Below are 16296 nucleotides of genomic sequence, written 5' to 3'. Positions count from 1 at the left end.
TTCTCCTCCTCACCTTGAAGGTTGGCTTAACCACATACACAATCTAAAACATACATCTGTGAACATCACCTTTCACCACATTTTTAGGGAGTCTAACATTGTTGTTGATTCACTGTCAAAAAGGGGTCTTTCTAAGGCTATAGTTTATATGCACTTTAATTACATGGTGGATAACAATGTTACAAAAGCCGGCTTGATTCAACTCCTGTATTTTTTCTTCTTATAGACAGTGTCATTTATTTTCGTTGAACTTTTTATCAATGTTTTATGTATATACATTTAGTGGTACTAGTAAACATCTTTGTACACTTATGAGCTATCTATCTCAGGTCCATATGCCCCATATCTAGGCAAGGTGATGCATTCATATAGAGTATTTCACTAATATCATTATATATGCTTTAATTTTTGAAAATGTACTAGCATTACATATAACCAGTGTTTTTTTCCTCTAAAAAAAAGATAGTGTAATTATAAAATCAATTTGAACTACTAGACACTTAGTAGCAACATGATACATGACTTTGTTTAATAAAGCCATGATGGCGAGCTAAATGCAAGCACAATATTAAACGAGTTGGCTCACTATTATTGAGTTGTATTTTTTTTTTGTTGGATTTAGACTTCATACATGTACTATAACATGCTCGTTGGTTGAACTATATTACTGTGGAGATAATACAGAATTAATAAAATTTAAATGGATATAAGTTGGAAATTTTGATCCAAAATGTTGATTAATTAGAAATATGGAAGTCACTTTTTCTTGTGATAATCATTTATCAAAATATATTAGATAGAACGATTATGTGATCAAAATATCTTAGATAAAATGAATTTGAAAAAATTGATTTCAAAAATGAGGGCTATATATAAACAAGTGCTACATATTAGCTAGTCTCTGCTGCTTAGTTCAAATATAACTAAATTAAAATAAAAATATTGAATTTAAGTTAGTGTTAAGGTGTAACATGTATTCATATACATGCAAAAAAAAATGTGTTTACTGTTATCTACTATTACACATAGCCATATTATGTATTCAATGCATAATATATATTAAACATTAAAATTAACATAAAAGACCATGTTCAAATTTTAATTATTTCCTTCACGAAGAAAGGTAATTCATTGCCCCAAGGTTATTTAATGCATTTTAAGGTGACTGGTGGAGTTTAGATGTCATCCAACTCCATCATTACAGTACATGTACACCTTCCCAACCTTTCTTTGACAGATGGGGGTTTTTCTGTTGTCGACCCACTAGATGTTGATCCAACAAATGAGCCATGTCCAGAGGGAATGAGGTAGCCACCTACCTTCTCCATCCGACGTTCTCCAACATTCGAACAAAAACCTCAAGGTAGAGGGTCTCTACAATGGTGAGGGTTTTACTCATCTGAGGGTTTGTAGATAGCTCATATATCCGTTGAATCATTGAACTGAACTCGACTAAGGTCGCAAATTGTCACTGCAGGTTGAGTAGAGGATATGGCTTCCCTACTGGTCGGTTTCGCTCCTTCTGGAGGCACTCCCACTACAACAGTGTTACCTTCCTTCCTTCCGCAGATCATTCGACCATGACATTTTTGCATGACGCTTCTAAGGAGTTACATGTGCAGGTATGGGCTATGATAAATATTGGTTGGGTTTAGTTAATTAAAATTTTGCTATGTACTTAACCTTATCATTTCTTGTTGACAGAGCCCACCCAGATTTCACAACCAGTTCCTCGGTTATTACAGGTAAGTTTTCTCTTTCACTGCTTCAGTATTTCCACATTGAGAGTTTTCATTACTTGGTCTATTCTAACCCTCTGCGATCATTTTCCACAGGTGAGAGGGAGATCTAGAAATTATTCTCTTTACAGGTTTGGGTCCAAGGCATTAATAACCTACAGGTTCTGCATTATTGTTCCACGTTGTTTTCTCTCACTCAGTTTCGGGTCCTTTGGTTCGAATTATGGATTTTTTTGTTTCAAAGTTGACCAAGTCGCTAAGGCCAAGGACTCTATCTGGTTTCTCAAGACAATGAATGTGTAAGTTTCTTCTATATCTGAACGATTCTATAGTTCTATTGTACTTTGTATTGGTAAGGAATTCGTGATTCCAAATAGTTCATTTTTTTGAATCCTTCAAAAAATATAGCAACTCTGATAGATAACTTCGATTTCTGTTCATGTATAAATGGTTCTTCATAATATGCTATTTCTGGTAATTTTTTGATTACATTATGAAGGCAACATAAAGATGTGTAAATTTCCTTATTTCAGGGTTATCATTCTGCTCAGAGTTTTTTTTTAAATTAATACATTACAATTACGATAGCATTTCTCATGGGTGTTCTGAGTGTGATATCTTAAATTTTATCGATTCTCTTCTATTTCTCATAGCATGTACTACTATTTTTCTATTAAAAAATTTTGTCCTTCATATTTTTAATCCTGTTATTCCATTGCACTCATTTAAGCGCTAGTCTATTCAAACTTAGAACTTGAGCATTTGTAACTTTATTTTGGGTATTTATGCTTCTTAGAATTGTAGGGTTTTCTGTTCATAATTCTCTATTCATGTTTCTTGTATCAATTAAACCACAACTTATGTGTAATATACAACGTATAGCTTTTTTTTGTGCATTTCTACATGTCTGTATACTGAGGCTAAAATTACATATTCAACCGAGTTGTACTTGTATTTACAAACCTATATTATGGTATTTAAACAAGATTGATAACCGAGTTGTACATATCTCTACAGACTTGTATTTGGGTGTTTAAACAATATTAACAACTAAGTTATGCCTTTATCCACAAATCTATAAACTGAAATTAAATAAACTTCATATCTAATTTATACTTATCTGTTTCCTTTAGCTAAATAACTTCAACTTCTTGGAATATCTCACCACCCAGCCACGAGTTTGGCGATGACGTCCAAAATCTCCCTTGGTCTCTTCCCCTCCAAATTGTGGTATTCACTGGTTAATTGAATCACCGTGAAACATCAAGACTAACTGTCGAGTTTTTGGTTTCTCCAAGACTCCCACTGGTTTATTTCACCCATATCAAGGAGGTTCCTTGGACTATTTGGCAGCGTCCTGACTCTCATTCAATTCCTTCCTGTCTCCTCCAGCCCCCAGGCCTTCCTCAGATTCCCCCCCTTGAGCGAAAGGATGGATAACCACCATAACTGTCTTAGGATTTTAATGAAACCAATTTTCTATTTTGAAATATGTCTATTTCTGTCATTTATTACAAAATTACTTTTGCTAACTCAACCATACATTTTTTTCATGTTTCCGCTTAAAACATAATATGATAAAGAAATGACAGTAAAAGTAAAATGGTAAAGAAGTTTGTCTATGTAGGTTTGGCGTTACATCTTCCCCCTCTAGTGAGGAACACCATCCTCGATGTTCTTCTCAAGTCATAAAAACAAGGCTGGATAAGCTTCACGCATAAAATCCTCTTCTTCCTAGGTGGCTTCTTTTGGGCCAAAGTGCTTCCATTGCACTTTAACCTGGGTGATGACTCATTTCCGTAATGTTGTTTCTCTCCGATCGAGAATACGAAGAGGCTCTACCAGGAATTCTCCTTCTAGTTTGACCTGTTCATTGTCACAAATTATCATCAGTTTTTTTTTTTAACTTAATGGACATATACATACAGTAGAATTTAATTCACTAATTGAATTACCTATACATTCTCCCAATTAATTATATGATTAGGATCGTACACATATTTCTTTAATAAAGAAACATGAAAGACATTGTGGATTCAAATATGGCTTGGTAGCGCAAGTTTGTATGCTACTAGTCCAATTCGTTCCAATATTTGAAAGGGACCGCAGTACCGAGGTGCTAATTTAGCACATCCTCTCCACTGCAAAGTGCTTTTCTTTTGCTTAACTCGTAAGTACACATGATCCCCTTCCTTAAACTCTCTATAGGTTCTCTTTTTATTTGCATAAGCTTTTTTCCTATCTTGAGTAGCCTTCAAACTCTGGCGAACTTGTTTAACTATTTGCTCCATCTCAGATAGCATATCACATCCCATTGTTAATTTATTGATAGGGTTGCTCCAATATATTGGTACTCTACATTTCCTCCCATACAATACCTCAAAGTGGATCATTCCTAAGGAGTCATGGTATCCATTGTTATAGTAAAATTCAATCAGATGGAGGTAATCCTCCCATTTACTTGAATGTTGCATCACAAACATTCTTAACATATCTTCCAGAACTTGATTAACATGTTCAGTCTACCCATCTGTTTGAGGATGGTAGGCAGTGCTGAACTGAATTTGTGTACCTAATCCAAAGAAAAGATTCTTCCAAAATGAAGATGTAAACTTTACATATCGATTAGAGATTACCACTTTGGGTATCCCATGTAGCCTGAATATTTATTTCATAAATATATCAGCAATTTCAATGGTCTTATATGTGGATTTTACTGGTATAAAATGAAAGGTCTTGCTTAATTTGTCAACTACAACCATAATAGGGTCATTTTTATTTTTGGTTATGGGCAGACCTATAATAAAGTCCAACGTGATTGTTTCCCACTTCCATTCAGGAATAGGCAAGGGATGCAGTAACCCCGCGGGATGTTGATGTTCCACTTTCACTTGCTGACACTCTAAAAATTTAGCCAAATATTCAGTAATGTCCTTTCTTAAACCTAGCCAGAAATAACTTCTCTTAATAGCAGAAAACAGTTTCTCGTATTCAGGATGAGCAGCATATGCTCTCCTGTGCAATTCATCCATTATAAATTGTTTGATAGAGTTTTGGTTAGGAACATAAATGCAATTCCTAAAAGTTGTAGTTTATCTTGATTTATTCCATAATCAGATTTTTCTCCACTCTTATGAGCATTATTAGCTTGTTGCCATAGAAAAATATATTCGGGGTCTTTATAAGACATTTCTTTAATCATATTAGAAAATTTTGACTTTACTTGACTGAAATGTACTTCCTAAATGCAATGTATCTTCCTACTTAACACATCAGCAACTCAATTATCTTTTCCTTTAAGGTGCCTTATTTCAAAATAAAATTGCTTAAAAAGGTTGTCCACCTAGCTTAACAGGCACTTAAACTGGGTTGGCTAAAGAAACTAGTAAGACTGCTATGGTCCGTTAACAACAAAAACTTCTTGCCCAATAAATAGTGTCGCCACACGTTCAAAGTGTTTACTACTACTGTCAATTCTAAATCATAATCAGAGTATCATTGTTCATGGTCTTTTAGGTTGCAAGATTTGTAAGCTATAACTTTTCCCTCTTGCGTTAATACTCCCCTGACCCATTCCTTACACACATCTGTGCATATGACAAATGATTTTATCAGTTCTGTAACCTTGAGCACAAGTGCAGTAGTGAGTAAATGTTTCAGCTGCTCAAAGCTATGCTGACATTTAGCAGACCATTGAAAATTTCTTCCTTTCTTCTGTAATGAGGTTATAGGAAAGGAAATTTTCGAGGACCCTTCAATAAACCAAAGGTAATAACTTTCTAGGCCCATAAAGGATCTAATATCAGAAAATTTCTTAGGAATGGGCCACTCCATAATGGTTTTGATCTTTTCCGAGTTCACTAATATACCTTCTGCTGAGATAGCATGGCCTAGATATTGTATGCATTTACTATATTTAGCATATAGTTGGTTGTCTCGTAGGATTTGTAACACAACCCATAAGAGATTTTCATGCTCTTCCTAGTTCTTTGAGTAAATTAGTTTATCATCAATAAAAATCAATACAAGCTTGTCTAAATATGGTTGAAAAATATCGTTCATCAGACTCATAAAAGTTGCAGGGGAATTGGTAAGAAAGAAATGTAGCACCACAAACTCATAATGACCATAGTGAGTTCAGAATGCATTTTTATAAATATCTTCATCTTTAATTCTTATTTGATGATACCCAGACTGTAAGTCAATTTTAGAAAACACGTAGCTCCCTGGACTTGGTCAAAAAAATCATCAATTTGAGTTAAGTGGTATTTGTTTTTGATAGTCAATTTATTCAACTGATGATAATGAATACATAATCTTAGGGTTCAATATTTTTTTCGTACAAACAATATAGAGTCTCCCCATGGGGACATACTGGGGTGAATGTATCCTTTGTCAAGTATTTCCTGCAGCTGCATCTTTAGTTTAGTCAATTCTGGTATGCTCATGCGATAGGGGGTTCTTGAAACGGGGGTTTCACCCAATACCAATTCTATGGTAAAGTCAATATCTCGCTTGGGTGACAGCCTAGGTATGGATTAAGGAAATACATCAATGAATTATTGGATGATAGGAAGATCTTCTAATGAAGTCGTCTTGTTTTTAGAGTTGGTGTAATCTACCTGTATAACATAAATTTGGCAACCTTTTTTTATGCATCTGCCTAACTCATTAGCAGTAATAAGACGTAATTTAATATTTTTCCTAATTCCTTGAATTTCTTTTCTTTTTCATGTGTCAGTAAGGAAATTAACAGTTTTTTCCTTACTGTCAACCAAGAACCAGTGATTCTCCAACCAATCCATTCGCACCAAAACATCGTATGACCCTAAGGGAAGTACATTCATATTTACATAAATCTGTTGTCTTGAGATATTAACAAGACGGTTTTCTATTTTTGCAGTTACCCTTCGCTTAACACCTATAGTTAATTGAACTAGCCAAGATTTTTGAAATTTGATACTTTGTAATTGGCATTCCTCTACAATTTTTGGGCTAATATAGCTCAAGCTAGCACCTAGGTCAATCAAAATAGAGACAATTTTTTCAGCAATCTTACCTTCACATTCAATCATGGTGGGCTGATATTCCGCTTGATGGTCATCCAACCTTGCGTTGATTCTGGGTATGCTTCTTGCCACCTCCCAATTGTGGAAGCTTCTTGCATATTAGTAATTTGCTCGGTCATTGCTCGATGTGGATAGTTCTTGTAGTAATGGGGTTCTCCGCACCCCATCACTGTAGGCGCTACTTCTGTTGCTAGTGATTTGCAGGTTTATTAATTGCTTCATTTTCCCTGACTTCAATTTGTACTAGGACCTTCAAGAGATTATTTGTTGGAAACTTATTATACATCCTTTGATGTGGATTCTTTCTAATAACAGTCTGCGCCTGTCTATTACCTGGTAGGTTCCTTATCCCCTTTCAGTTCAAGCCACCCTTATTACTTCATTTTTCTATATCATTTGTTGATAACAAATGTATGATTTCCGTATAGCTTCATCCATTGTTTTTGGATAATCAAATTCCAGCTTCTCCTTCATAAAGTTAGGTAGGTTGCTAATGAAGTGTTGAATTTTAGCTTTCTCCTCCCGCATGTAAGGTACGTACCATATCAAGGAGATAAATCATGTTACAAATTCATCCATGATTAAGGCCCCCAGTTTCAGATCATGAAACTCTTTTGGTTTTTCATCATAATAACGTTTTGTCAGATATTTGTCCTTGAAATTTTTCTGAAAATCTATCTAGATAACTTGTTGTTCTTAATTTTATCGCACAGTTTTTATCTCTTCCCACCACAGAGTGGCCTTACCACATAGCTGATATATAACTAATGTGGCCTTTAAATTATCATCATACTCATAAATCTGGGAATATTTATCCATATCAATCAACCATGCTTCTGTTGCTTCCTTAGTTTCACCCTTAAAAATTGGGGGTTTTAGTTTTTTAAATTCTCCTTGAAGTTCACTTCGTTGCCTTGTTTCTTTCCGATCACCAGACATTATCAGAACATCCTTCATCATTATCCTGTCCCCATGCCGACTCGACATTATCGTCTCTTTGATGGAAGGTTGCATTTTTATTTCCATTACTGGCACTAGGGTCAGACCTATGCTAATTCTGCCAATCAGGCAAACCTTTTAGAATCCTCTCTTGTTCCTGTCATAACCTCTCATTCTCAGTTCTCAAGCTGGTCATCTTAGCATGTAATTATTGGGCAATTTCTAATAGAGTGGCATTGGCTTCGTGAGACTCTTCTCCCAGATGTATCCACATTTCAGGATCAACTCCTACATAAGATGCTTCTAACTGATTGGCGGTCTGGATCCCCTTTGTGTTTTGTCTTTGAGGTTCCCTCTCTCACTCTGTGTTCATTCATCCACACATTGTTTCACTTTAGTTTCCAAGAAGCCTCAGTGTCGGAACCTAGGATCTGATACCCTAGGTAACATGTATTCATATACACGCAAAAAAAAATGTTTATCATTATCTACTATTACACATAGCCATATTATGTATTTAATGTGTAATATATATCAAACATTAAACTTAACATAAAATACCATGTTCAACTTTTAAATATTTCTTGCATGAAGAAAGCTAATTCACTGCCCCAAGGTTATTTAATGCATTTTTAGGTGACTGGTGGAGTTCATCTATCATCCAACTCTGTAATTAAAGTACACGTACACCTCCCCGACATTTCCTTGACAACTGGGGATTTTTCTGTCGTCGGTTTGCTAGATATTAATCCAATGAATGAGCCACCTACAGAGGGAATGAGATAACCGCCTACCTTCCCCATCTGTCGTTCCGCAACATTTGAACAACATCCTCAGGGTAGAGGGGCTCTGCAATTGTGAGGTTTCTTCTCATTTGAGGGTTTGCAAATAGCTAATCCATCCGTTGAATCACTGAACCGAACTCAACTAAGGTTACGCTTGTCACTGCAGGTCGAGTAAAGGATATGGTTGCCCTACTAGTTGGTTTTGCTCCTTCTGGATGTACTCCCGCTATAGCAATGTTACCTTCCTTCCTTCCACAAATCATTCGACCATGACATTATTGGATGATGCTTCTAAGGAGGTACATGTGCAGGGCTTTGATAAATATTGGCTGGGTTAAGTTAATTAAAAGCTTGCTATGTACTTACCCTTATCATTTCTTGTTGATAGAGAACCCGCCTAGATTTTGTAGCCAGTTCCTCCGTTATTACAGGTAAGTTTTCTCTTTCACTGCTTTATTATTTCCACATTGAGGGTTGTCGTTACTCGATCTATTCTAACCCTCTAGGATCATTTCCGCAGGTAAGAGGGAGACCTAGAAATTATTCTCTTTACACATTTGTGTCCAAGGCATTAATAACCTACAGGTTCTGCGTTATTGTTCCAGGTTGGTTTCTCTCACCCAGTTTCGAGTTCTCTGGTTTGATTTGGGGATTTTTTTGTTTTAAAGATGGCCAAGCCACTAAGGCCAAGGACTCTGCCAGTTTCTAAAGACAGTGAATGTGTAATTTTATTTTATATCTGAACAATTCTCTAGTTCTACTGTACTTTGTATTGGTAAGGAATTTGGGGTTCTGAACAGTTTATTTATTTCAATCCTTTAGAAAATACAGCAACTCTAATAGATACCTTCGATTTCTATTCATGTATAAATGGTTCTTCACAATATGTTAGTTCTCGTAATTTTGTTATTGCATTATGAAGGCAGCATAAAGATGTGTAAATTTCCTTATTTCAGGGTTATCGTTATGCTCACATTTTTTTAAATTAATACATTATAGGTATGATAGGGTTTCTCATGGGTGTTCTAAGTGCGATATCTTAAATTTTATCGATGTTCTATTATTTCTCATAGCATGTGTTATTAGTTTTCTATTAAGAAATTTTGTCGGTCTTATGTTTAATCATGTTATTCCATTGCACTCATTTAAGCCCTACTGTATTCGAACTTAGAACCTAAGCATTTGTAACTTTATTTTGGGTATTTAGACTTCTCAAAATTGCAGGGTTTTATGTTCATAATTATCTATTCATGTTTCCTATATCAATTAAACCACAACTTATGTGTAATAGACAACGTACACGTTTTCTTTTGTGCATTTCTATAGTTCTGTATACTAAGGCTAAAATTACTTATTCAACTGAGTTGTACTTGTATTTACAGACTTGTATTACTTATTCAACTGAGTTGTACTTGTATTTACAGGTCTTCTTTCTAACTTTCAAACATGGATGGGAACCGAACACGGAGGACAGCAACCTTTAATGCACCACCCTGTAGGTGAGTCTTTCGTTGGAGCAGTTGCTCGAGTACTCCCCTACCCTACTGGACGCTCGGACAATCGGCAACAAGAAGCGATTCCAACGACCTGACATATTCCACACCGGGCAGATCCTGTATCTTAGGGCATCCCGCAACACATATGGTTTTGAGCTTTTGGAGGAACCTCAACGGTGGTATGCTCTCCAGCTCCTTGCAATCCCTGACCACCAAACTCTCTAAAGAAATCAAATGTTCCACACCTAGCAGATCCTGTATCTTAGGGCATTCCTGAACACGTAGGCTTTTGAGCTTTTGGAGGAACCTCAACGGTGGTATGCTCTCCAGCTCCTCGCAATCCCCGACATTCAAACTCTCTAAAGAAATCAAATGTTCCACACCTGGCAGATCCTGTATCTTAGGGCATCCCCCAACATGTAGGGTTTTGAGCTTTTGGAGGAACCTCAACGGTGGTATGCTCTCCAGCTCCTTGCAATCCCTGACATACAAACTCTTTAAAAAAATCAAATGTTCCACAGCTGGCAGATCCTGTATCTTAGGGTATCCCGCAACACATAGGGTTTTGAGCTTTTGGAGGAACGTCAACGGTGGTATGCTCTCCAGCGCCTTGCAATCCCTGACATACAAACTCTTTAAAAAAATCAAATGTTCCACACCTGGCAGATCCTGTATCTTAGGGCATCCCTCAACATGTAGGCTCATGAGCATTTGGAGGAACCTCAACGGTGGTATGCTCTCCAGCTTCTTGCAATACGCGACTTCCAAACTCTTTAAGGAAATCAAATGTTCCACACCTGGCAGATTCTGTATCTTACTGCATCGCAGAACCTGTAGGCGTTCGAGCTTTTGGAGGAACCTCAACGGTGGTATGCTCTCCAGCTTCTTGCAATTCGTGATACTCAAACTCTGTAAAAAAATCAAATGTTCCACACCTGGCAGATCCTGTATCTCATGGCATCCCACAACATGTAGCCTTTTGAGCTTTTGGAGGAACCTCAACGGTGGTATGCTCTTCAGCGCCTCGCAGAACACGACTTCCAAATGCTCCAAAGAAATCAAATGTTCCACACCTGGCAGATCCCGTCTCTCAAAGAATCCCCGAACATCTAGGGTTTTGAGCTTTTGGAGGAACCTCAACGATGGTATGCTCTCCAGCTCCTTGCAGAACTCGACTGCCAAACTCTCTAAAGAAATCAAATTTTCCAAACCTTGGAGTGTTTGTATCCGGGATCTAAGAATATCCAACTTCTTCAAAGAAACCAAATGTTCCAAACCTGGGAGCGTTTGTATCTGCTGGCATCCAATGACATCTAGTGTCTCGAGCTTTGTGAGGTGCCCCAATCCTGGCATGCTCTCGAGCTTCTTGCATCCACAAACCGACAACTTCTTCAAAGAAATCAGATGTTCCAAACCCTGGAGCGAATTTATGTCATCGCAGTTAGTGACAGTTAGTGTCTCGACGTTTGTGAGGTGCTCCAAACTTGGTATGCTCTGCAGACTCTTGCATCCAAAAACTAGCAGGCTCTGCAATGAAGTCAAATGTTCCAGATTTGGCATGCTCTGCAGACTCTTGCATCCATCAACTAGCAGGTTCTGCAATGAAGTCAAATGTTCCAGATTTGGCAGCTCTCGTAGGCTTCTCAATTCAGAAAGGTTTAGATTTCGGAGCTTTGTGAGCGACCCCAACGTTGGTATGCTCTCCAGGCTCCAGCATCCTGTAATATCCAACGTCTGCAAAGAAGTCAAATGTTCGAAGCTCTCAACGCAGCACTGACTAACATTCAACGTCTTCAAAGACGTGAGACGTTCTACACCTGGAAGCTCTCGTATCTTGTGGCGTCCACTGACATCTAATATTTGAAGCTTTGTGAGCTGCCCCAACTCTGGTATGCTCTCAAGGTCCTGGCACTCACTAACATTCAACGTCTTCAAAGACGTGAGACGTTCCACACCTGGAAGCTCTCGTATCTTATAGCATCCACTGACATTTAATATTTGAAGCTTTGTGAGCTGCCCCAACCCTAGTATGCGATGCAGTTTCTTGCATTCCCTAATATTCAACTTCTTCAAAGAAGTCAAATATTTCAAACCTAAGAGCCATTGTATCTGGCACCCACCAACATCTAGTGCTCGGATGTTTCTGAGCTGCCCCAACGGTCGTATGCTCTGAAGCTTCTTGCACTCACTAATATTCAACCTCTCCAAAGAGGTTAGAAGTTCCACACCTGGCAGCTCTCGTATCTCATAGCATCTACTGACATTTAATATTTGAAGCTTTCTGAGCTGCCCCAACCCTCTTATGCTCTGCAGCTTCTTGCATCCACTAACATTCAACGTCTTCAAAGAGGTCAAATGTTCCAAACCTAAGAGCGATTGTATCTCACAGCACCCACTAACATCTATTGTTATGAGCTTTGTGAGTAGCCCCAAACTTGGTAATCTCTGCAGCTTCTTGCATCCACTAACATTCAACTTCTTCAAAGAAGTCAAATGTTCCAAACCTGACAGCGTATGTATCCCTCTGCTTCCACTAACATCTATGCTCTGGAGCTTCTCGCATCCCCTAACATTAAAAGTCTCCAACGAGGTCAAATGTTTCAAGCCTGGCAACGTCTGTATCTCACTGCAACCACTAACATCTAGTGTTTGGAGCTTTGTGAGCTGCCCCAACCCTCCTATGCTCTGGAGTTTCTGGCACCCGCTAACATTAAAAGACTCTAAAGAAGTCAAATTTTCCAAACCTGGCAGCAATTTTATCTCACTGCATCCACTAACATTTAACTCTGGGAGTTTTGTGAGCTGCCCCAACCCTGGTATGCTCTGGAGCTTCTGGCATCCGCTAACAATAAACGTCTCCAAAGAATTCAAATGTTTTAAACCTGATAGCCTTTTTATCTGGCTGCATCCACTAACATCTAGTATTTGGAGCTTTATGAGCTGCCCCAACTCTGGTATGCTCTCGAGATTCTTGCATCCCCTAACATCTAACGTCTCCAAAGAAGTGAAATGTTCCAGACCAGGCAGCTCTCGTATCTCACTGCACCCTTCCAGAGATAGATACTTGAGTAGAGTTAAATTCCCAAATGATTTTGGAAGCATCTGCAAGCAAGAAGCGCCTTTCAAATCGAGATATTGGAGGTTTGCTAGATCTCCGAAGGAATCGGGCAGCGACATCATTCCTGAGCACTCTGTCATCTCTAAGTATTTCAACGAGCGCAGCCGACAAAATTCTTCCGGCAAAGCTATGAATGGGAGTGGTCCAGAATATTTCACTACAATCTTTTCAAGGAGCTTCAGTTGACCTATGGACTGTGGAAACAGTGAAAGGGGAGCGCAGATATTTAGCTCCCGCAACTGGAGAGGAACCTGCGATGTTTAGATATCAACTATCAGACGATTTTCATCTACGAAATGAAATGAAACGAAGGAATAATGAACACAAAAATTTACCAAACCTGAGATTCAGTTTGCCACAATTCTGTTAATTTGCTTCCGTCCACTTCTAAAACGCGTAATTTCTCCATGGAAATCCAGGAAGGAAGAGAAGAGTGGGTGCACTTATGCCACTTTAGCCATAAGAGATCAGCTGATCCCACCCTAGTCAATATCTTTTCTACATAACCACCTTGAGCTGCAAGAAATTTCAAATTCCTGGAACCACTAAACGTCTCACCACTCTGTTTGCAACATGGCATTTCAGTTTCATCTCCGGGGTCTCCATTCATTGTAATTCCACGGAATTGGGCTAGTTCCTGTTCAATCATGATAACTATAAAATACAGAGATGCATTTCTCTTAAGAATAAATGGAAATTCAAAGGTTTACAAAGGTTTGAAGGATTGCAGAAGCACTTACAGATGACGATTTCTCAAGCAAATCATTGATCTGCTTGGTCTCCTCCTGATGCCAAAGCCGACGTGGCGTTAATCTGTTAGCCTTATTTCTTCCATAATTTCGCAGGAGTTCATTCATTTCTATTTTACTGGTCACCTGCAATAGACATCTGTTCTCTAGCTTCTCAAGTCCTTCCATGCCGAATATCCTTGTTGCGCTATCACTGTCTTCACCTATGAAGAAGCAAGCAACATCTAAGAATATTTGTTGTTCCACTTCATTAAGTGAATCATAACAAATATTAAGTTTATGCTTTATCTCGATAGGTAGTATGCAGTTGTGTCGAAGTTGATTCAATTGCTCTTCCCAGCCAGATCTGTCTTTTCCACTCAGACGCTCCCCTAGTTCTTTCAACGGTAGTGGCAAACCATCACAGGCCATTACAAACTTTTGTACCAGAGATTCAAATAGCGGATCATCAGAAGGGTGTCGTGGAAACGGGCGATCCAAGTCATAGGAGAGTAAAAGGTTCTGGAAATCTTGTATATTTAGTCCAAGTAGATGATAAATGGACGGGTGTTGTGAATACGGGAGATCGAAGGCATAGGAGAGTAAAAGCTTTCGGGAGTCTTCTCTATTTAGTCCAGCCAGATGATAAATGGATGAATCTGAGATGCCTGACATATTAAGGACATCCTTGGCACTAGAGGTAACCAAAATCAAGCTTTCTGGGTGAAGAACATTCTTGATTGGCAATAGCGCAACAAGTTGATCCACATGATCAACTTCATCTAATATTACGGCGAGAGCGTCACAAGACGGGAGATGCTGTTTGACACTCTCAACTTCGATATTGGGACTATGTTTGAAGTCCTCAATGACCTTACCTTCCAAATCTTTTAGAGCACGTTCTCTCAAATTAAACAAAACGGAGGATTCTTTGAATTTTGATATCTTACAAAAAAATTTCGCCAGCGTTGTTTTCCCAATTCCGACAGCACCCAGAATTCCCACAACCTTAGCCTCCACAGGCTGCTCCTCTTGCTGCGATAGCACCCATTTTTTAAAAGCTTCTGATTTTTCCCTCAGCCCAATGTAATACTCTTCCATGGGCGCACTCTGGTTGACATTGGATTGCTTTGGAACATCTTCGTCGAGAATACTTTCCAAGGCTCTTTGCACTTCGTAGCTTTGCCTGAACACTTCTGATGGTTCTGGAATATATTCCAACACGCTTTCCACAATCTTATTCATGAGCGCCTTTTTGTTCTCCTCTTTGTTCCTGAATATTCAGTTAAGAGTAAAATAATTTAATAAGCAGTGAGAAACACACTCGAGTGATATGTAGCTATTATTCCAACAAATTGAAAACTAACACTTACCAGGATGGGAAAGTCTGAGCTATTTCCATTGCAGATTGGCTATCCAACAGGTATGAAGTATAGTAAACTATGCATCCAATTTGCAGAGCAAAATTAATGATTAATTTTGCTCCATGCTTATTAGATACCTGGAATTTGCAATGAAACAGGATGCTCTGGGAAAAGATTATAAGAATTCTTACCCGGCCAGCATCAAATCATCTGATTTTGGGACATTGGCAAGCGCGCCTCTCCATCTCTTAATAGTCTCTCTGTCATGTCGCCCTTTCTTTCGGTGGGAGAGCAGGGTTTCATCGTAAAGTCCATCAAGATCGGCAGGCTTCACTTTATAGAAAACTGGAAGAATCTTAGCCCCGCTAAGATGATGCGCAGCTGTGTAGTTAGATCGCTGGAGGAATGTGTTGTAGGCAACAGCAGATATCTCTGGCCAAAATGATTATGCGCAGGCGTGTAGTTAGATCGCTGGAGGAATGTGTTGCAGGCCTGTAGAGATCTCTAGCGAAAATGATGATGTGCAATGACGTGCAGTAGTGTAGAAAGATGGCTCGAAGTGTTCTAGGCGACTGCATTAATCTATTGCAAAGGTGTTAGAAGTATTGGGCAGCTGTCACATTTGTTCTAATGGGCGTGCTTTATGCGTTGCATGTGTACCGTTGGATTTAGATGATACACATCCCATTATGCAGAACAATAAAGACTCCGTATGTAGGTGTCTAGTGCTATTTTCATGATGGGATTCCTAAGATGGTGACATGTTAGTGCTATTTTCACAACTGGAATGCATGATGGCGAAAATAGAGTTAGAATTCCATTTGGGATTTGAAACGTTGGAATAAAAATGTTCATACTGTCACTGATTCAAAAAAGATGCAAACCACAGATTTCTTAAATCCAAAAGAGTTAGAATTATTTACTCCAAAGTGTCATCTATTTTTATGTATTTGGCGTTGAATAAAAATAAATGATGGGATACCTAAGATGGTGACATGTTAGTGCTATTTTCACAACTGGAATGCATGATTGGCGAAAAATAGAGTTAGAATTCCATT

The 16296-nt window shown here is 38.3% G+C and overlaps 1 protein-coding gene and 2 long non-coding RNA genes across 5 annotated transcripts; 2 read left to right on the top strand and 1 right to left on the bottom strand.

Moving 5' to 3' along the window:
- Positions 1–1199: 1199 nt before the first annotated feature.
- LOC149141384 (uncharacterized) lies at positions 1200–8465 on the top strand. 3 transcript variants are annotated; one of them, XR_016265083.1, is made up of 5 exons: positions 1200–1363; positions 1478–1622; positions 1705–1745; positions 1836–2038; positions 8384–8465. It is a non-coding gene; the product is annotated as an uncharacterized LOC149141384 (long non-coding RNA). The 3 variants fall into 3 exon arrangements; XR_016265085.1 differs by having other exon boundaries at positions 1200–1382; XR_016265084.1 differs by having other exon boundaries at positions 1984–2038; positions 8384–8456.
- A 236-nt stretch (positions 8466–8701) lies between these two features.
- LOC149141383 (uncharacterized) lies at positions 8702–9383 on the top strand. The gene is made up of 3 exons (XR_016265265.1): positions 8702–8831; positions 8921–8963; positions 9138–9383. It is a non-coding gene; the product is annotated as an uncharacterized LOC149141383 (long non-coding RNA).
- Positions 9384–9917: 534 nt separating this feature from the next.
- LOC149141382 (uncharacterized) lies at positions 9918–15683 on the bottom strand. The gene is made up of 4 exons (XM_089447535.1): positions 15430–15683; positions 13887–15147; positions 13487–13783; positions 9918–13397 (listed from the first exon to the last, which is right to left on the bottom strand). The coding sequence occupies exons 1-4, from the start codon at positions 15438–15440 to the stop codon at positions 10074–10076; spliced, it is 4893 nt and encodes a 1630-aa protein (XP_089303661.1). The 5' UTR covers positions 15441–15683; the 3' UTR covers positions 9918–10073.
- Positions 15684–16296: the final 613 nt, after the last annotated feature.

The sequence above is a fragment of the Pinus tabuliformis genome, chromosome X (genome assembly GCF_031772625.1).
Source record: "Pinus tabuliformis cultivar Carrire ecotype Pingquan chromosome X, CPIR1, whole genome shotgun sequence".
NCBI classification, from domain to species: domain Eukaryota; kingdom Viridiplantae; phylum Streptophyta; class Pinopsida; order Pinales; family Pinaceae; genus Pinus; species Pinus tabuliformis.
Note: the sequence above shows the minus strand (reverse complement) of the source record. Positions and strands in the feature narration are given on the sequence as shown.

Bases quoted from the DNA above. Each gene is read 5' to 3' on its own strand.
- LOC149141382 (XM_089447535.1), bottom strand. The intron at 13,784-13,886 runs GTAAGTGCTTCT...ATGATTGAACAG, and splicing joins TGCTTGAGAAATCGTCATCT to GAACTAGCCCAATTCCGTGG. The intron at 13,398-13,486 runs GTTTGGTAAATT...TAAACATCGCAG, and splicing joins TGTGGCAAACTGAATCTCAG to GTTCCTCTCCAGTTGCGGGA.